This window comes from Ananas comosus, linkage group 5 (assembly GCF_001540865.1).
Source record: "Ananas comosus cultivar F153 linkage group 5, ASM154086v1, whole genome shotgun sequence".
Classification (NCBI taxonomy): Eukaryota; Viridiplantae; Streptophyta; class Magnoliopsida; order Poales; family Bromeliaceae; genus Ananas; species Ananas comosus.
The window spans coordinates 3,494,279-3,515,290 of NC_033625.1; the positions used below are offsets into that span (position 1 = coordinate 3,494,279).

Below are 21,012 nucleotides of genomic sequence, written 5' to 3' on the forward strand. Positions count from 1 at the left end.
TTAAACCTTTTGTTAATTTAATTTAACTTATTTCTCAAAATTGAATCGAAAATTTGTTGAGATAAACAATTGTTGTTAACAGTTAAGAAATTTCGTCGTTCTATCAACAGAAAGAAGTGTTTGAACGCTCAAATTCAATAGAATCACATTTGGAATTAATGAAGTAAATAAAAAAAAATAAAATATTTAAATAGGTCACTCGAAAGAAAATTAGTTAAAGATCTACTTTAAACTGATCAATAGTTGAGGGTGGTTCCTTTCTTTTTCTTTTTCTTTTTTGGGTACTTGTTTATCTTTAGCAAGCCCTAAATGGCATGCCCAATATTATTTAGTGCATGCCAGTGTCCATGGTGGATCGAGAGCATTAATTAGCATTATAAGTTGTGCGTGCTCATCCAACTAATTGTGCATTGGGATTAAGCTTAATTAAGATATAATCCAATTCGTGGGTAATGCTGCCACATGCTTATGACTTGTGCCTTTTTGCAAATCAAAAAGTGGTGGGGATAAGTGGGGCTTGAATTTTTTTTATTTTTTTTTTAAAAACTCTCTTTGTTAAGATATTTATTGCTATAAAATAATCTGGCCCTTTAATTTTATTTTATTTTAGTTTACCGTAGGTATTACAATTGTATATATAGGTTAATTCAAATCCGAACCGCCCTAATTCGACCCAATTAGTTCATTGAATAATAATATTATTAAATTAATAAGAAACATTTTGAAATAAGTTAAACCATAATTCATGACTAAGATGTTTATATACATTATCTATCATATCAATTTTATTAGCTGTTACAAACATAAAAACTGGGTTTAATGTTAACCGGCTTATTGGAGGGTCAAAGCGGGTTATAGAGGCTAAAATCTGAAAACAAATTATTTAACTAACGAATTAATGGGATCGCCCGTTTCCAGTCTTAATTACCCATTTAGATTTAAGTTAAACCCGCTAATTTTGTATTGGATCATATTGGATTACTCGGGTCGTCCACTTCTATACGTAATAGTTGGACTTATCCAATTCAAGGGTTAGCGCAGTTCACATCGTTCACTGCTATACGGAATTGTTGGACTTATCTAATTCCAAAAGCCAAAAATACTGTATCAGAGTAGTTTCCGATAAAAAGGTGAGTTTTATTTACTGGAAAGTTTATTGTTTACAATAAATAGCAATCTTATCATTTAAGAGTCCATCTAATCTCTAATTGGACGGCCTCTTACTCCAACTTCAATCACTCTTCGTAGATACCAACCCATATTAGTAAACTAGAAGAATAGGATTAGTCTCTTTATTATCCCCCATGACGGTGTTTTTATTACCTGTAATCACGGTATCTATTGGCTTGTATCACAACTTTCCTGGAGATGATGTAGAAATTAGTAATCGCTGCTCACAGACGACCGCGCATTCGCCGCGATCCAATCGAAGGCGATCGGGCCGAGGAAAGCGTCGGGTATTCCGAAAGAACTGACAATAGAAAGTGCATGGGGCCTTAGATCACTGCACAGTGTCATGACTTCTTTCCTCACAGCAGCAGCATTGCTGAGCGACAAGTACCCGTATCGAAGAAAAGGCGGATCTTCTTCCATGCGGACCAACGCATACATGGACCTCAACAACCCAGACACATCCTGTAGAACATTTTATAAATGTTGATGGTGAGATCAGAGAATAGATGAAACTAAAAGTTAAGCTACGTCGATAGCTTCCAATTAGCTGGTTCAAACATATTATTTAGCAGTTGCTAGAAGTTAAAACAGAATAATATAATTAAGTAAAATAAATACATTTACCTTCAAAGGACCAGGAGGCAGGCTCATCTCAGCCTCCAAAAATATCTGGAATATCGTCCTCTCAGTAAACGCTCTAGCTAACTCTTCAGCAAGCTGATAACTCTGGTGTGTATATGATCGAAAGCCAAATGAATCAACAAGAGTGGAATAGTTACAGTAAATAAGAGGAAAAAGGGAGGCAACCAATAAAGGTCTAACCAGCAAGAGTGCCTTTTCCTTGCTTTCTCCCTGAGCTTGATAGTGAGAAACTTCATCAGCATAGCGCTTTAGCAAATCCCGCTCTCGCAAGCAGAAAATGTTGGTCTGTGTATGAGAGAGAGAGAGAGAGAGAGAGAGAGAGAGAGAGAGAGAGAGAGAGTTGTTAATTGGCTGACGAGGTAATTTATAAAGCGGAAACCTAATAGTATTACATATTAACTACCTGGAACTTTGAGCTCCTCAGGGTACAGCTTGTTAGATTATCGGGGACAACAGGGCAGGTTTCATTCATGTGTTCCAGTCCCAAACCCTTAAATGGTCTTCTCCTTTTCTGAACTGCTAGATATTCTGCTAGGAGACCCTTGCTAACCTGTATCAACAGGCCAAAGTTGGTATGTACCCAGACCTTCCACTAAGCAGAAAAGGACAAATTCAACTGGGAATGTAGAAACAAAGTACCTGTTGCATTAGTATGTTATTATCACCCTCGAATGTCAACTGCACATCAAATTCACCTTTTAGAATTCCCACACGATTCTCTGTCTTCAAACCTTGGCCACCACAGGCTTCACGACACTCCTGATACAGCCAAAAACATCCTTAAATGAGATTAATATCCTTCAAAAAGAAGAAGGATAAATGTGCAAGCAACTAAGAAGTATATGACCTGAAGGGTAATCATATTTTGCCAGGTGAGTGTAGCTTTCAGAGCACTAGAGTATATATGGATAGCTTTGTTTGCCTCTGGGGTCCTCTGCAAATATATCCTTTTCAAGTAGTTGGCAGCACAGCTCATAACACATCTGCAAGTTAAAAAAAAGAAAATGTCGGGAAACTAATTCATGTTCTAAAGCTGACGAACACTGGAGAATCATGAAAGATATTGTGATATAAAGTTCTTCACATCATGGCACTTGTCACAATGAGTCTATGATAGCAGATCTTGAATTGTGACAAACTCAATCTAGGTGATCTTGCTAAAGAAGCTAATGAACGGGCTAGGAATTTAAATCTGAGAGCCAAAACACCAACTGCACAAGGGTTAAGAAATAAAATTGGGTAAGAGCAAAGCATATCATATTCAACTAATCCAATCATGAAAATGATGAATTTTACTGAATCAGTTAAGATCTCAAATTCCATTTTCAGGCAAGCATGTAAATTATGGGAAATATCTTGGGCATCCTGACTTTTTCAGTGAAGGTTAACTTTGCATCCTTATGTAGCCTTTTGCACACTCCCCCCAACCCCCCACCCCAACCCCCCTCTTCTCTCTCTCTGATCATGGTAGCCATGATGGGCCTTCATTTTAGATGCACACCCTCACTCAAGATCCCTTTCTCTTCTCTTCGATGACCATGGCAATTGCATGCTCATCCTACCATAGCCCAGGTTATAAGGCTCTGACATGACAACTTATCCTCCCCCTCTAACAGTTGCAACTAAATATTAGGGAACATTTAAAATTGTCAGAAAACATAGTGTGGCTACATTGATAACCCAACCCAATCAATTAACATTGACCTATTGTGAAATTCCAAATCGACAAGCTACAGATACAATCTGTAGAAATAGGCGAAGTAACTTAAGCAAAAAAAAAATATTGAAATGCACAAAAAAATATGTATATTGAAATGCTAATCCAAGCAGAATATTACGTCTTTGCTAGTAATGGCAAGAGGCGCCGTTGATGACTAGGATAGTCGAGCAATAGAACTTCCGGACCATTTGGTGAGATTGAGAAAGCCCGCCTTGTCAGACCATATCTCACAGCAATTGCTAAACCCACCTGACAGCAGAAGAAATGGGAGAATAACCAAGGAATGCCCCAGTTGATATGTTCATAAGAAATTCAAAAAGAGCGACAACATGCCGTGATACTGACTTACCTTTGATATATAAACTGCTGTGGTTGCGATGTTCACACGACCAAATGTCAGCGGAGCTAGAAAAGCTGCAAATCTCTGAAAGTAAATTGATACAAAGAAAAACCTTATTCAGAAGACCATGTCAGTACATCAATAAGCTATAGATAACAGAACATGCGACATGAAAAGTCTCAAAGAATAATCCCCTCACCTGATCTGGGTCCTTTATTGAGCTTACGTATCGGCCGTCTTCCAATACATCAGCAACTGAGTTCAGCAAGTTCTCTCTAGGGACACGGATATTGTCAAACCTGATGATTCAGTAAATGATTAACAAAAAGAAACTGGAACAGATAATACATTGTGAGAGCTGGAAAGCATACCAAAAATCAGGAAATTAGTGACTCACCAAATCCGGCCATTATCAACGCCATTTAGTCCAATCTTATGACCGCAATCAGCTATATGTATGTTGGGGCATATATTTCCATCTGCATCTCTGATCTGAGCTATGAACGCATGGACCCCTTGACTGGTTCCATTCATAAGGAGTTGGGCAAAAATTACTGTATGTGTAGCATGCTGTCAAGAGGCGATGAATAAGTCACCGACAAACAGATAAGATAGAAGGCGATTCTTCAAGCCCAAATAAACTAAACGGGTGCCTTTTAATCAGTAAAGACTATTATGCAGAAAGGTCTCTTACATTGGCAGCCCCTCCTATCCAGTACTTCTGGGCAGATTCACAAGGAGTGTTTATGATAAACTCTCCAGTGTTTGTGTCATATGTCGCGACTGTCTCAATTCCTCGTACCTTGGAAATATATTTAACCCTTAAATTAGAAAAGCCATAGGCTCATAGCATAGAGAAAGTGTTTTAAAATAAAATGAGTATAACTTAAATATCTGACATACATTGCTTCCATGACCCAATTCAGTCATTGCAAAACAGCCCTTGACGACATAGTTCTCAGTGTCCTTCAACCACTTGTCGTGATGGCGTTTGGTACCAAAAAACTTGATAGCGCCACCCCTGTCATCCATCAAGATAACACTTAGAACAAATGCATTAATACTGAAAATAGATATTTTACCAAGTCATACACTAGAGAGAGAAGAGACAATGAAGGGAAAATGCATCTCCATGCCTACGATATGAAAAGGAGCAACATACACATTGATACACTCAAAAAGAGTTGCAAGCGAACAATTTCCTAACAGAATCATCTCAAGAGCATAAGGCAACCAAAAGTTCACTTCACCAGTACCGGAACATCATATTCTTCTGTCTTCAAATATCATATTTTTAACTTATCAGGCTTGTTTCCGAGGACCCTTTCCCTTTTATCTGGTTGTTTACAATCGGTTTAAATAATTTTCAGATAAGATAGAAAAATTTCTGCATAGCATCTAGCCTTTTATTGTGATAATTGTCCATATAACACTCAGTTGATAACTACATCTGGCTTAAACAAAAAATTATAGCACTTTGGTGTCTAGATAACTATAAAATCGTCCTCAATCATTTTGTGAAGGCGAGGAGATCTTGGAGCTCTAGAAACGAGAAAACACATACGCCCATAACTTCATTTGTCAAATATTAACAATATAAATGAAATTGTTCCCACTATCAAATTAAACCGTCCCTAGCGCAAGTGGCAAAGGGCTTGATGGTTGGTATCCGAGGTTTCAAGTTTGAATTCTAGTTGATTCACATTTCCAGCTAACTTTATTTTTAAATGAAATAAACTACCTATCTCTCTCTCAAAAAAAAAAAAAAAAAAAAAAAAAAAAAAAAAAAAAACAACTACGATGAAGAGCTAACAAAATAGTAAAGATTAAGCCATAACTTTTCTCGAAAGTATGTCCTCGCCCTGAAAAGAAGGAAATATGGAGGCATCTCTTCCCTTAACACAGGAGAGATGTATGATAGGAGAGGACAAGATCCTTGCAACATTACAAAACAATAAAAGCTCCTCCTTTTTGGTTCCTTTCAGTTCCTCCAGTTTTAAAAGGTTTTCCTCTTTTAGGAGTTTTCTAGGATAAATTGTAGCTCTCTTTTTTGTGTCTTCTTTTCTTTAATACAAAACCTGTACAATCCTGTTTCTTCACTAAAAAAAAAAGAAGAAGGTTTTTCATGTAAATTGAGCGTGATCATCTGAATTGGTGATTGGTTTATCCTTCACAACAATTTTGCCATGATCACTTTCTGGGTGAAACACTCTCTGACTTATCTCGCATAATAAAAGTAGTTGGACATGAATAGAAATCCAAGAAATCAATCTCACCAGAGGCAGAAGTGGACGCCGAGCTTGACGGAGAGGGAGTGGTCGTAAATGGCGAGGCATTCCAACGAGGCCAAAATCCGCCTCTCGGCGTCGGCGCCGAAGTCAGTGAGCCAACCATCGAACACGCCGCGGCTCTTCAGGTGCCAGATCCGCCGCATCGTCGCCTCCCGCTGCTGCTCCTTCGTCTGGTTGTAGTCCGGCGCCGCGAACACCCTCCCCCTTCGGAAGATCGGGCTCTCCTCCATGAGCCGGAAGATCCGGTCACGGAGCTCAACGTCGTGGCCGTCCAGGATGCGCCGGAGCTCGGCGGGGGCGAAGGAGGGGGCCGGTTTCTCCGAGAGCTCCGGAGCGGTGTAGGCGACGCAGGGAGCGGGTTCGAGCTCGGCAACGGCGGCCGGGGGCGGCGGCGAGGGAGGACGGTGGCTCGCCGAGCGACGAGATCCGCGCCGCCGCCGGCGAGGTAGGAGGAAGAGGACGAGGAGGACGAGTCCATTATTAGGGTTTTGGGAAATGTTGGGGGAAGGGTCAGCGAAGGGAGGCGGAGAGAGAGAGAGAGAGAGAGAGAGATAGAGGAGGGAGAAGAAGCAGGGGGTTTGTTACAGCGAAAGGGAGCGTCGTTTTAAAATGCGTGCGGTGGAAGAGACGGTAACGTGCGCGATAGGCTTCTTGGATATACATTCGGAAAATTTATTGCGCCCACGAGGTACATGAGTACTTATCAATTATCATACACCATATATTCACTTTTTAATAAAAATCACATTTTTAAACATATTTTTATTACTCAATTTGATAATAATTTTTTTAAGATAAAATAAAGCAAATTATATAATAAATTTAATTTAATATTTTTATTGAAAGTTTTTAGACAACAATGCATGCACTGCATGGGCTACATACGTGTAGGATAAGGCTCACGTGGAGTTTGGTCTACGTATTACCATTTATATTTGTTATAAATATAATTATTATTTATACATGAAGAAAATGCAAGCCATAGTATGCCTCTTCCAGAATATTATTGAGGATCAAATTTATTATTCAAATCATTGATACGATAAAAAATAATTTTTTTAAAAAATTGCTACGCCTTCTGAATCACATATGTACGTGTAATGAAATTTCTTTTATTAATTGAGTAGGTGTGGAATCCATGCTAGTATTTATTATTGTCCGCATAAATCTCTAGTTAGGTAGTTTCTTAAATTACTATGATTTTACGTGCACGAAATTATACATGAATGTAACAATATTTTTTAAAACATATTATAAATTAGAGGAGGCTCAAGAAGTTTAGAACTGATTTTACTACTGTAGTATCGTAAATATCAAGCTTTATAATATAAACAAAATTAAAATTAAAGTAACATTATCGGTACTCTAAAATAGTTTAGAACCAATTCCCATTCTACAACATTTAAAATATTAATAGAATATAAAATAACACAGAAATATCTTGAAATTACTTTATAAATGGAATATATGATGAGATAAAATAACAGTACTTGTTTATTACTAAATAAAATTATGATAAAATTATACACAAGCTATATGAACAAATACATCATTTGGAATCGACTATCCAACTTTCAAATTTTTAATTTTACTATTCAATTTTTTAATTTGTTTAATTTAAGTCCGTCGATGACACTTCGACATCAACTTTTAAATACATTATTTATATATATAAGTTTAATTAGCGTATTTTTACAAGTCAAATAAATTGAAAAGTTTGATAGTAAAATTTATTTTTAAAAAATTAATTACTAATTAAGATAAATTTTATATTTTTTTATTTTTATTTTAAATTATTGTGGAGGCGGGGTAATGTGTCGCCTTTGTTTGACACTTCAGATTAGCCCCAAATGTCTAGGTCTGAGACTTCAACTCTTCTAGAAACTGTAATTTTTGACTTTTGTCTTTTTCTTGATGTGGATTCACTCGTGTTTGGGTTTTTTTTTTTCCTTTTTTTTTTTGGATAAACTTTAAAATCATTCGTAACCCTATGATTTAAAGTGTATTAATTTAGTATCTTGTATTTTTTTTTTTCGTCAACTTTTCGTTAATATTTCGTAAAATTATATACAAAAAACTTCAGATGTCCCACCTAAGTTTATCAAATATTCACTTTAATACATTTCAGTTTTAACTTTGTCATTGATTTAACGAAAAAAAATTGACAAAAAAAAAATCACAAGGTACTAAATTGATACACTTTAAACTATATAATACTAAAGTAAGAAAGTGAGAAATCATAGGGGTGGTATTTGAAGTTTATTTTTTTTTTCTTTTCCTTCCTAGGAAGATATTGAAAGAAATGAAAGGGAGATTGTAGTACAGCAATATATAATTAGTGCAGTTAATAAATTAGTTAGATAAAGATTTAGATATCTTTAATTTGGTGTTCACTACATAAATGTTATGTACAGGGAATCTATCTAATTTTAGGCTACGTACTCTATTTTATTTGCAAAAGTTGTTAGAAGAAATGGAAAGAAAAGAGCACACCATTATTATGTCTTTAAATGCACAAGTTGATAGTTAGTTCTTTAAAAATTAACATCATCTCTAGTGGAAAATTAAATTGAACAACACTAGTAGGTTTTTCATTTTTTTATTATTTTTTTTGGTAGGGGAGTACTAATTTATTGGTAATACTTAGACAGAAAAACTAGTTACATATAGTATTCGCGTAACTGAAAACTAATTTTCACCGTATTCGAACCAAACATTAGAAATCGTAAAACTTATTTTTTATGAAAAAAAAAATCACTGAAAATTATTTTTTATAATTTTACATGGAACCAAGAAGTCCCTTGTAAGTCACAATAAAATTATTAGATTAAGCAAATCCATGTATTTAGTTAATCTTGTACATAGAGGAGTCCAAATGGCTCTTGTGTCATATATAAGGCATATAAAATTGTATTGGTATTCACAAATGGCTAAAGGAAAATGATCCATAAACGTTATTAGAAAAATGTTACTAACAATTAATTACTTGCTTTTAAAGGTAGGAGAAGAGAGTATTAGAAATTTCATAACTGGTAAGAGCTTTGACAATCCCATGCTTCTACAGTTCTACTTAATCCAACAACGAAATGTTCAAAAAACTCGCAAAAAATTAAACATTGTTACAATACATTTAAACTTATCATCATGCCATGTCCTTAGTTGTTTCGGGTGCGTGCACTCATAGAATCCAACATGCTCTTTGTTTTCGACTCTTCTTCTTTGTTTTGGGAGGACATAAAACCACTTTTATTGCAGCGTCAAATACGGCCTTCACATTCTGTTACAGCAAACCTCAACGATAAAATTAAGTAAAATGAATGTATAATGTAGTAAACTTAATTATATATTAAATTAAGTTGTTTACAAATGTAGATATGTGTACCTGTTGACTCTTGGAGCTGCATTCAATGTAAGCAGCTGCACCTATCATCCTCTTTAGCTCTTCACCCTGTTTCAAGTTTCAACAAGAATACAAGTGTATTTGTCCTTCATCAATTGATGCATCTTGATCGAACAAGTTATTATTTATCACACATGATTCATATTTTTGTTCGTGACGTGCCTGCAATGTTGTAATCGGTGTTATACTGGGATGATCGATGAAGAACTCCTTGTCCTCGCGTAAATCTGCACAAAAATTCCAAATTTTTGCTATTCAATCTGGAGATTAGTTTATTAAGCTCGGTTCGAAGCTATTTATTTAACAGTCGACACAAATTTAATAAAGTTTTTGTGTTGTGGTTAGTCTAAGAGCATATTTGGTTGATGAAAAGTACAGAATAAAAAGTGCGATATTTAGAAATTGAATTTGTTATGACTGTTTGGTTAAAAAAAAGTTGATTATATTTTATTTTTTTTCAAAAAAAAAGGGTATCTGGTTTTATAATAGAATTTCCTTTTCTTTTTGTCTACCCCAACGCTCCACCACATACCCACACACGTTTTTTTTTTTTACGATCAATATTTTTATTATCTAATAATTTATAGACAACCAAACAGAGAAAAAAAAAAAATAGAAAAGCTTGAAATTTTGCTAACCACTTATTAAACAAACCAGACAACAAAAAGTGACGGTCACTTTCTAAATAACTATTTCTCAAATATAGCACTTATGAGAAGCCTCTTTTTTTTTTTTCTGTTTTTTTAGAACCAAACATTACACTTTGTTTCCTTCTAAACTTTGGACAAATATGTACAATGAATGGAAAAATTTTTGGGCATCTACTCACCAAGTTTTGTCCCCACTAAGATAATTGGTACATTTGGAGCATAATGCCTTAATTCAGGTATCCACTGTGCAATATACAAGCAAAACAAATTAAATTTATGTGCAGATATAAAGAAGCAAAAATTGCTTGAGGAGGTGGAGGAGATGATATCACAAGAGTAAGACCTTTTTGTGGATATTCTCATAGCTAGCTTTACTTATGAGGGAAAAGGCAAGCAAAAACACATCAGCTCCTCTGTAGCTAAGAGGTCTCAACCTGTTGTAATCTTCTTGCCCTGCCAAAAAAAAAAAAAAAAACCCTGCTCAAATTGTTTTTATAAAAATAAAAACCTAAGATAAAGAAAACAAAACAATTGTTTTTATAAAAATAAAAACCTAAGATAAAGGACCCAAAAAAAAACGTAGAGCATATCTGGCTCAAATTGTACCTAGGCTTGTCGGTTTTGGCCCACCAACGTCCATCAATGGCCCCATCAGAGAGGGAAACAGCCCATTATTGTGTGTTTTTTTTTTTAATAATAATAATAAATACTATCTAAAAAATTATCACCACTGTTTAAAGAAATTGTAAGAATGATCGATAATGCTATGCTCGATCTCAAAGCAGTCTGAAGCTACATGTGGGCATGGCTTGAGAAATGAGAAGTAGCTTGGCGTGCCGGTGATTTTTGAATTGTGATACTTAATCCTCTCCTAGTGATCTCTTTAATACATACAATTACGATACTAATGTTCGCTCAAACTAGTTGTTCTAGTAAAGCCAGGAAATTGCAAGAGAACTCATGATTAAGCAAGCAGCTTATATACCTGCAGTATCCCAGAGCCCGAGGTTCACCGTGCTTCCGTCCACCACCACATTTGCGCTGAAATTGTCGAACACCGTCGGGACGTAGTCCTGTATATGCATCACCGCCACAAAAGAGAAAAAACAAATAAACAAACAAGCAAACAAACTTTCATTAATCATCCAATTCGCAGAATGAGTGAGGGGATGTATATATAGAACGATCCTCGTCGATCTTTACCGTCGGGAAGGTGTTGCTGGTGTAGGAGATGAGCATGCACGTCTTCCCGACGGCCCCGTCCCCGACGGTCACGCACTTGATGAACCGCGCGGTGCTCATCCTTCGACGATCTCTCCCAATCCTCCCCTCCCTTTCTCTCTCCTTTGTTCATGGTGTAAGTAGCAAAGCTGACGTATATATATATCTAGCTCTCTTAAAGGTCCTAACAACTATTCAAAATCATGATGCATAAAAGGAAAAGCAATGCAAAAAAAAAGTGTTAGATGGTAGTGGGATTTTTGTTAGCTAAGTGTGGTGGGGAATAGGTGTATTTTGGAATTTTGAACAGTAGTGGAGGGAGGAATTAATGAGGAGTATGAAGCCAAAATGTGGAAGGAAATTTTTTTTTAAAAGAAAGTGTTTGGATGAGGTGGTTACAGCTCCCACCAGCATTAGAGTTTACACCTCACTGGGTCTGCTATGATGGTTGGCACCGTATCTTGTTGCTCTTTCAGCAAACATGTATGCGCAATGCTATCTGTGTACTTCAAAAGATATTGTAAATTTTATAAATTTTTGATTCAAAAATTTATATTTTGTCATCGCCTTGTCAATTTTTATTTTTTCAATATTAAAATTTTCAAGAATTTATAAATTTGAGAATAGAGCGTAAAATTTATATTTAAGTGTACAGCTAGCATTTTTCAACATATATTGAGACACCCCTTAACTATATATATATATATAGCATAATCTCCATTGAAATTTAACAAAATCTTCATTTTAATTTATTAAAATAGTATAAATTAATTAAAAGTACTAGAAATAGAAGGAAGATCAATCAAAAGGGGCAAGAAAAAAAAAAAAAAAAAACTTCAGGGAATTATTCAAAACTGTCTATAGTTGAAGGGGTCTCTGTGCATATTTACCTGTCCTTTTTAGTGTCAATTGCTTTGAGTACAAGGTCAGGGGAGGGAGAAGGCACCAATCACCCTTAATTTGTGTGTTGGTTGGTTAAGTGTGGGAGAAGGGATTGCTGGGCAATGATGGGATTGGAGGGTATAAAGAAAGGTATAGAGAGACCTTCTGCTCAACTAATTAATTACCATTCAAATGGCCATCATGGCTAGGGATGTCAATGGGTATGGATACCTAAAATTTTCTCCGAATCCGAACCTGAATGAAACGAATATATCCGATGGATATGGATATGGATTCGGATATGGATATCGATAATAGAAACCCGACGGATATGGATTCGGATATGGATTTTGATTGTACCCGATCCGAACCCGAATTTATTTTGTATTATACATAATATATATATAAAAATTTGATGTTATATTTGAATTTGTATTTTAAAAATGTAGATTTAATATAATATATTTTGAAATATTGAAAAAAAATAATTATTTCTAGTTCAAATTTTCGGGTTCGGGTTTCGAATTTTTGGTCGGGTTCGAGTTTGGATATGGATTTTTAAAATCCGTCGGGTTCAGATTCGGGTTCGGGTCTCGGGTTTGGAGTCGGGTTTGGGTTCGGATTTTTAAAAATCCGCCCCGAATCCGACCCATTGACATCTCTAATCACAGCTTGTCTATCATTTTGCCACCATTTAAAACTCAGTAAACATACTTTAATCCAGAGAGGTTGATTAGTGAGAGAGAGAGAGAAAAAACAAACAGAAAGAAATTAAGTCAATTCATTCATGATGTTTTTTCTAGCAGATCGACTATCCGTTTATTTATTGATTATTTTTAGAAATAAATTTAGCTGAAAATATAAGGTAACAAGTTTTCAAATTTGAGATTTCAAATAACTACTAAACCCTTTGCTACCAATGTTACGAATGATTGATAGTTCATGGTGGGTTATCAATTTCGTATATCATAGTAACAGAATTTTTTGTTATGTGCTAAGTTTTTGTGTAAAGTAAAGCTATGTGTAATTGAATTATATGTACCAGTCAACGCAAAGATTTTAGATCTATTTGGATACAGGAAGAAAATATAATCAAAATTAATTTGTGCAATATAAGATTTCTTTTACGAGTCATTGTAATTTAAGAGTTTAATTTGAAAGAATTGATATGAAACGAGATGTAATTCCAATATCTTTTCTCAGCAATGAGAGGTCTTGTTAAACTAACTTAGTCCAAGATAACTATAGTTTACTCACTTATACTAATCTCTTGGTACTTTTCAATCATTCCTCTTGTTTTATTAATATAGGATTGCATCCCACAACCTGGTCGATCGATCATCGACCACCCAACTAATTATCTTAAAAAAAAAAAACAAAAAACATATCCTGCTTTTAACCCTGACGTATTGTCACGTCTAATATGATGCGCATTTATTGGATTATTATTATTATTATTTATGTATTAAATGCTGAGTTCTCCATACAATTGGTTTAATCATCAATAAATGACCATCCTTATTTTGAAGGCTTGTTTTGGAGAGTAATACTTCAATAGTGTTTTATTTTATTCACCGTATAATTATTCACGATGACAGGTCTAGATTAATTTATACAAATTATCGGACTCCAATCTCTCATGTCAAAAATATTTACCTGCACCAGGTGCATCTTGCATTTTGCGGACCACTATTAATTATGGCTATTTATTTCTTCTTTTAATCGGATGATTCAAATATCAAATAAAAATTATTACAACTTTAAAATATTTCGAATTAACAGATTAAATAGGATTAGCAATTAATCTTTAGTACAAGGAACTATTCCACGTTGTTATCCAACAAATATCATTAGCAATTAATCTTTTATTTTTATGCTTTGGCCATTGGGTTAAAATTTTTTCTAGTATGAAAAAATGTTTTGGAGGGTTAAATTTTTCATAATCAACCTCTGAATAATTATTATGGAATTTATCGTAGTTTCTTGAATGAGTTTGCCATCTCTCCTGAACGAATCACAACATAGTTTCAATTCGCAAATCAAGATGATCTAAGTGAGGTCACATATGATAGGGGTAAGAGTGCAAAACTCTGATGGTTTAGTTTAGATCGGAGATGAACTCTAATCCCATTGTTAGATCCAAATAGGTCCGGACAGATTCACGATGGGTTGGGTCAGGTTAAAATGACTCGTCTAATGCTATTGCTATGTTCGCGCAGAAAAATTCGTCACGCTGAAATTATTTTTAAATCAAAATTATTTTTTGATTAATTTTTAGGCAATAATCAGGTTATATAAATATTGATGATGATAAATTATTTAGTTGACATAAAGTCCTATGTTGAATTGATGAGCTGACAAAAAGTTTGAAATTAAATAATTGATTATTTAGTTGGCAAATTTAAAAATTTTAAATTTCGTGAAGTGATTTGGTAATTAAAAAATGTCCCCAAATCAAATCGATCGGCGGTGGCAATTTTGGCGGGTAAGCAAAATCTAGGGCTTTTCCCATTCTTCCTCTTCTACGGTCTCCTTCCCCCTCCGTTAATTTTCTCTCACCTTCGCGATTCCCTCAATTCCTTTCGCTCTCGCTCTCTCGTTCGTCGCCATGGATGATCCTCGGAGGCGCAACGGAGGGTTCGAGGAGAACACCATGGCCATCCTCGATTCCTCCGGCATCGGGGGCTCGCAGGATATCCACGACGATAGTACTAACTCAGTCAATCTCTCTCTCTCTCTCTCTCTAGATCTCTCTAGATCTCTCTCTGTTAAGTGATGCATCTTTGTTGCTCTTTGTCGCAGGGATTTCCTTCTTGGAAGCGGTGAGATACGCTTCCCTCGTCTCTGAATCTCCCTCGGTTCCCTCTTGGTACCATCTCTATCCACCTCCACTTGATCACTCTTCTTATGATGGAAAAAACGTTCCTTTACCATGTCTGTGGAGACAAATGGATACTTTCGCATGGTATTGGAGTAGTAGCTTATGATTTTAGTCTCATTTTATTTGCTCCAAGTCTATGTCTTGGGTTTATCAAAAAGTGTCGGGTCCAAACTCGACGGATAGTGTTTGGTATAAATTATTAAAAAATCGTGCTCTAGTAGCTTAAGGCTCTTAGTCGCATATAACTTCATTATGGTTTATTCAAGTCCACATTTTGGGCCAATCAGAAAGTCTTGGACATAGACGCGAGAGAATATGAATATAAATTGTTACAACATCGTTTCTGGTAGCTTAAGCATTAAGGGACAAAATGGTTGTTTCAAAGATTCTTAATTTATTCTTCCTAAATATTCTGTTGCTTCAATCGGACTTCCTATATTTCGCTTACAGGAACATGTATGATGCCACTTTCCAGATTCTCAGAGACAGCAGATCTCTGGAGCTGGCAGTTGCCAGTTATCAGCTCTTGATTGAGTTAGATAAGGTGAGCTATTTCATGCTTAGTTCTTTCATTATTTGTGGCAGTAAGTTAATACTTGAAACCACATGTATTGTCCCTCGCAGCGGTACCCAAGAGTTTATTGCACAAATTCTGGTGGAATTGGTGAACTCGTCTTTGTTAAAGAAGTGAGGCAAAGTTGTTGCTCTATTTTATTTGGATGATTTTGTTATATTGGGTTGTTACTCTAATGAAAGGTCACAATTCGTTGCTTCTTTAGGCGTGGTCGCCCTTTATTCTCGGCCAGGAGAAATCTCATGGCACGGGGGAGGGGGGTTCTAAAAGTACGGATCGTCTGATTGACTCTTTGGTGAGCTGAACCTGTAGATTGATGCACGTGGTTACAAATTCTTTTCTGCACCACTGCGGTTTGTTGTTGTTGTTATGGCTTTCTTAGTCGGAATGCTTATGGTTCTTCTTTTATCCTTATTATTAGAAAGATAAACGAGAGGAAGAAAATGGCTTTGGGTCAGAAATACAGATATTTATAATTCAGAAAGCCACATACTTCACTGGATCCTTGAAATATAGAATAATCAAGAACATTCTGGAGGAAAGGTGCAGAAAGTAACTTGTCTGCAAATTGTGGGAAAGGCAAAAGTACCTGTGTTGGATTTCTTAAACAATAGAATTTTTTTAATTTGAGCTCAACCTTGCAGGTTGCAAATCTGTTATTCAGGAGCTCACTCGAATTAAAGAGGCCCCAGTTTTGTGGTTGTGAAAAAAGTGTTTTTGCAATACAAGCTATAAAACATTGCAATACTTGTGTTGATTTTCTTTTTTTCTTTCTTTCTTGTTTCTTCTTTACTTGTAGAATTTCTAAATAAATGCAGTTCACTGTTTTGCATACTTTATAATTTATACCCAATTTTGTTAATTATACGCAGTATTATTTGATTTTTTTTTGGTCCCTTTTGAAGAGATTTTCTGTCTTAATAGAGGACATGGCTCAAGCAGTCAAGAGCATGGATTTTCAGCTAGGACTTAAGGCAAGTGGATATTATTTTAGTTAGTGAATTTTCCAAATGTATTTGCTTCTTTTCCATGTTTGTGTCACATTTTGCTCACACTTGATTCATAGCGAGTGTGGCTCAATTATTCAATTGAGAAATGGGCAACTTTCAATAGATTTTCAGAAAACTACTAAATAAATAAATAACAAAAGTCACATTGATAGGTGATTTTTCCAAACCACTTTACTTTCATAAGTAGTTGTTTTTTATGAAGATTTTCTTCATCATGTATATATGGTGCAATTTGAGATTTTGAGTTATCAGAGATGTATGATAATTATATGATATATGATAATTACATGGTAATTCTCTAAAATGACTACAATCTTTGTTATTTCATGTGATACTTTAGTTTCATTGTGAAGAAAAGTCTCATAAAGACAAATTTGTGATGTAATTGTTGTTTTACATCCTTTCATGTAACCAAAAGAAGAGAAGTTGCATGCTGCATAATTTGAGAGCAAATCATATATTTGAGCTTATTTATCTTATTTTCAGTTTATGTACTATAGAAGCTGAAAGTTTTGTCCTGTCTCATGTTTTAGCCTGTGGAGGATATGCTGTTGTTTCAGTATCTTGTCAGTGTTCTTGAAGCAGATTTCATACATCGTCATACTTTGTATAAAGGTAAAAGATCTTCCATCTTATTCAATTTCTAACTTTCTTTAATTGGCCTTTGTTTTGTTTTTTTTGGACAGAATCATTGAACTGGGTCTTGTTCAGGGAATCTATGCTTAATACGCTTTTGGTATGTTACTTCTCTTCCGAAAATTGTAGGTGCATTCTTTATTTTGTTTTCTGTGGCTATCAATATTCCATGTCACCTGGTAGAATGAACAATAATAGCTTTTGGATTTTATGCAAATTTTTTATGGTTTGCCTTTCCCTATTGAATGTCTGGACGGTCGGTATTCATGACTTACTGTAGTATCTGGGATGGAACTTATCCAGTTGAAAATGACTGGCAGGGATCACGCAAGTTGAATTTTAAAAGCTTAGTCAGGGATTTCATGTCGCTTCTACTTAACCAGTGCCAGCATCATGTCAGAAACAGCTTGCCAGATACTGTGGGCAGTTGTGCTATATCATCTCATGATTCTGCTTTCTCTCTAGCAATTGCATTTCCTGAGCTAGAGAGAAGAACCTGTAGTGCTGTGCAAAAGCTTTTGACATTGGTAAGAATTGTCAGTATTCTTTTATGATTTATTTTTTACTACAAATTCGAAAGTTAAGCTTGTATTTATTAGGTTATGGAGATTGATGTGATTAAAAAAGAAGCAGACTTGCTAGGAGTTACTTCAAGAATTGATGGCTTCAGGTGACATTTTCTTGAATTTCAATTGAACTGTGCTGCTTTTCGTAAATTGCTGATTTTCTTGTGTTGATCTCTTGCCCTTTGGTACAGGATCCCTATTTTAGAGATCATCTTGGATGAACTTACATACAATCTAAATCATGTATCATCATTTCTTGCGGTAGTAACTCGATTTTCATACATTATTATTACCTGTTTTTCATTTAGAGGTGATTTTAGTTGTTGCTTTTTATGCTAATTTCTGACCTTGCAAATTGATTGGTCATGCCTTTTCTCTTTTTTTTCAAGTATACAGTATACTTGGTCATAACTGGTTACTAGTAAATGTTTTATTTAAGAACCAACAACAACTTTATATGGTTTTTCTTTTTGGTTGAAAACCAAGTATTTTGTTCATTATTATGCATACACTTTAGTGCCCATTGTTTTAAGAATGCCTAGGTGAGAATTTGAGAGGTCAAAATCTATCAAAAATGTAAGAGGACAGTCGTCCCCCCTCCGGCCCCCCTCCTCTCTTTCTCTCTCTCTTTCTCTCTCTCTCTCTGTCTCATATGATTGGCTTTAGAACTCATTCTCAAATGTCTTGGGTCATAACACCAGGATAACATGGTATGTTATGGTATTAGGAGGCGGCTCTTCTTCATACTTCGTAGTATTGATACATTTAATCCATAAGCATCTGGGAGCTAAATCTTCAACAAAATAGTTCCAAACTTCTTGAAACAATGGGTTTAATCATGAAAGTGATTTTTGCTCTTCAAGTGGAAATGATGGGGCAGAACCTCGAATAATCGATTTTCATGTTGCAAGCATGGCAAATGAAATGATCATCTCTTTTTAATTCCTCATTTATTATACTTTTGTTTATCTGATGCATCTTAATGTTGTATTTGTAATGTAATGAATCTTCATTTCTATGGATTATCCCATTAACATTCGACTGATGGTGCATTGTAGGTCTTCTCTGAACCTAAATGGAAGTTGGAGATTGTTTTGCAGTACTTCTCAAAGTATTGTATGAAGGTGTGCGGCTACATATCATTACAAAGTTACTTTGATATTCGAATCATAACATACCAGTAAAGTGGAGAAATGAAAAAGACAATTTAGCAGGGAGTATTTTTGCTTTTGAAAAGACATAAGAAACCAAGTTTGAGAACTAGAAGTGCAAACCACATAATAATTGGATAGGATTTGTGTAATTCACCCTTCGTGTAGGTGTCAATGCAGGAAGGTTTAATTGTGGCTGTACACTCAAGTTAGTATATTTTAGTTAGTACATACGAAAATTTCTGAACTGCTGATTATCTCTCTTTCTCATGCCTATGTATTTATGTACAGAGAACAGTCTTTCACGAAGTATTGATCTATAATGATAATGGACAGAAACTTATGGCAACTTTATTTGCTTTAATATTGTAGTCTTCTGTTCGAACTCGAAGGTCAAATGATACAGCCAATGATTTGACATTGGAGAGTGTCATGAATTTCTTTTCAACCCCCACAGCTACCAAAAATATTGCCAAAAAAGTTACTTCAGAAGTGGCTCTTCTGCTCCTAGCACATGCCTTTCAGGTAAGTTTTGTCAATTAGTCTCAATATATTGTTTTCTCTCTTGTTGATTGTTACACCAAGCATTTTTATCTGCGGAAGATCTAATGTCTTGCTATCCTTAAATCCGTACTGACAAATCTGTTCTTTCAGGTCTGTGTCTCCCAACAAGTTGATATGAATTTTAGTGGCTATGCAAGTGAAAAGATTGGAGGCACGGTTTCACAGATTTCCAGCAAGTTTATTTCTGCTTTTCACAATCTCAGAGAAGTTGACGAGTAGGTCTATAAGCATTACTTCTAACTATTTTGTGCACTTTGCATTCTAGTAAGTACTATTTCTTAAACCCTATAAATATACAATAGAATAATTTGGTCAAGTTATTCTAAACCTCTGATACAGCAAAACATAATCATGCTAAAGAAATATGCCTTTTCCATGATGCCAAGTACCTAATCCTGATATGAAATTTTAACTAATTATGAGATCCTTTATAGACAGCTCTTTCTAATCAAGATAATTCATGGTTGCAACCTTTCGCCCTTTTTTATCTGTAGTTAATACATCAAATTGCTAGTTCTGCTGTCTTTCTGTTTTCTGGTCTGAATATCTTCCATAAGAAGAATCTAATTAAGTTGTCTAAACAAGTTATACATTTGATTGCTTCAATAACTAGGAAATAGAGTTGATAGAGTCTTTGTGAAGAAATGATGCGAGTATTCCAATTGACAGCACTGATTGAATTTCGTGTGATCAGAACATTCTGATGAAGGAACTGACAACCAGAGTAATTTCCTCATACTTTATGTTATTAATTGCCGTGCAGGGATTTGGAGATTACACCTTTCGAGAAAGAAGCGCTTTTTACTGCTGCAACAATTTTGTTGCAAGAACCAGAAAATTAATGACGATGGAAGCGTGATTTCCATCAAACTAAATTATCCAGGTCAAGTTTTGCGCAACAGCAAAGGGCTTCAAGTCTTTGGTCTGCTTTACTATTGATGAGGATGAGTTCCATTTTCTCACTAGCTTTTCTGTATATACTAGCTTACAAAGTGAAGTGGTTCCAATTGCTATCAAAGATTTGGAACCTTTTTACTTAACTCCCTTTCTTTCTCTTTTTTCTCTCTTTGGGGATAATGTTAGCTGCATCACTTCAGTTTTGAGCATCAAGTAATATTACTCTGGAAAGCTACTTGGATGTAGACTCTGCTAATCAGTAGAATTTATTTGTGAAAACCAGAGAACTAATATGATGGGTTTCTTCGACTCGATGTGTATGTGGTGCACCATTTTGTGATTTATGTTTTTTTTTTTTTGATAATATAATTTCTACTGTTTAATTGGTACTTTTACTCGCCCCAATAATTACTT

General features: G+C 35.2%; 3 protein-coding genes across 5 annotated transcripts; 1 reads left to right on the forward strand and 2 right to left on the reverse strand.

Annotated features, from left to right (window-relative positions):
* LOC109710287 (acyl-coenzyme A oxidase 3, peroxisomal-like) lies at nucleotides 1,117–6,744 on the reverse strand (the record flags this gene model as incomplete). The annotated part of the gene is made up of 13 exons (XM_020232794.1): nucleotides 1,117–1,635; nucleotides 1,798–1,899; nucleotides 1,996–2,100; nucleotides 2,219–2,365; nucleotides 2,455–2,574; nucleotides 2,663–2,798; nucleotides 3,654–3,784; nucleotides 3,885–3,959; nucleotides 4,075–4,174; nucleotides 4,273–4,445; nucleotides 4,570–4,677; nucleotides 4,779–4,896; nucleotides 6,152–6,744. Coding segments are annotated over 13 exons (2,163 nt in total), but the record flags the coding sequence as incomplete, so codon positions are not given.
* Nucleotides 9,166–11,816, reverse strand: LOC109709859 (rac-like GTP-binding protein 7). The gene is made up of 7 exons (XM_020232211.1): nucleotides 11,420–11,816; nucleotides 11,202–11,289; nucleotides 10,560–10,669; nucleotides 10,396–10,459; nucleotides 9,729–9,793; nucleotides 9,549–9,614; nucleotides 9,166–9,443 (listed from the first exon to the last, which is right to left on the reverse strand). The coding sequence occupies exons 1-7, from the start codon at nucleotides 11,516–11,518 to the stop codon at nucleotides 9,345–9,347; spliced, it is 591 nt and encodes a 196-aa protein (XP_020087800.1). The 5' UTR covers nucleotides 11,519–11,816; the 3' UTR covers nucleotides 9,166–9,344.
* LOC109710762 (negative regulator of systemic acquired resistance SNI1) lies at nucleotides 14,796–20,984 on the forward strand. Of its 3 annotated transcripts, none has more exons than XM_020233510.1 (15): nucleotides 14,796–15,027; nucleotides 15,122–15,188; nucleotides 15,651–15,744; nucleotides 15,825–15,887; nucleotides 15,980–16,069; nucleotides 16,680–16,748; nucleotides 17,318–17,399; nucleotides 17,471–17,520; nucleotides 17,741–17,947; nucleotides 18,020–18,090; nucleotides 18,178–18,247; nucleotides 19,045–19,110; nucleotides 19,510–19,662; nucleotides 19,792–19,965; nucleotides 20,465–20,984. In XM_020233510.1, exons 1-14 carry the CDS (start codon nucleotides 14,928–14,930, stop codon nucleotides 19,918–19,920), a joined length of 1,311 nt encoding a protein of 436 aa, XP_020089099.1. In that variant the 5' UTR covers nucleotides 14,796–14,927; the 3' UTR covers nucleotides 19,921–19,965; nucleotides 20,465–20,984. The 3 variants fall into 3 exon arrangements, with proteins under 3 accessions (XP_020089099.1, XP_020089097.1, XP_020089098.1); XM_020233508.1 differs by having other exon boundaries at nucleotides 14,799–15,027; nucleotides 19,792–19,916; nucleotides 20,465–20,910; XM_020233509.1 differs by lacking the exon at nucleotides 16,680–16,748 and having other exon boundaries at nucleotides 14,799–15,027; nucleotides 19,792–19,916; nucleotides 20,465–20,910.

What these genes read in the sequence shown, in the direction of transcription:
- LOC109710762 (XM_020233508.1), top strand. Translation starts at nt 14,928, where the DNA reads ATGGATGATCCTCGGAGGCGCAACGGAGGGTTCGAGGAGAACACCATG. An exon ending in CTATGCTTAATACGCTTTTG is followed by an intron (nt 17,521 to 17,740) that starts GTATGTTACTTC and finishes AATGACTGGCAG; the next exon opens with GGATCACGCAAGTTGAATTT. An exon ending in AATCTCAGAGAAGTTGACGA is followed by an intron (nt 19,917 to 20,464) that starts GTAGGTCTATAA and finishes ATTGCCGTGCAG; the next exon opens with GGATTTGGAGATTACACCTT.
- LOC109709859 (XM_020232211.1), bottom strand. Translation starts at nt 11,518, where the DNA reads ATGAGCACCGCGCGGTTCATCAAGTGCGTGACCGTCGGGGACGGGGCC. An exon ending in CCAGCAACACCTTCCCGACG is followed by an intron (nt 11,290 to 11,419) that starts GTAAAGATCGAC and finishes ATGCATATACAG; the next exon opens with GACTACGTCCCGACGGTGTT. An exon ending in ATGAGAATATCCACAAAAAG is followed by an intron (nt 10,460 to 10,559) that starts GTCTTACTCTTG and finishes TATATTGCACAG; the next exon opens with TGGATACCTGAATTAAGGCA.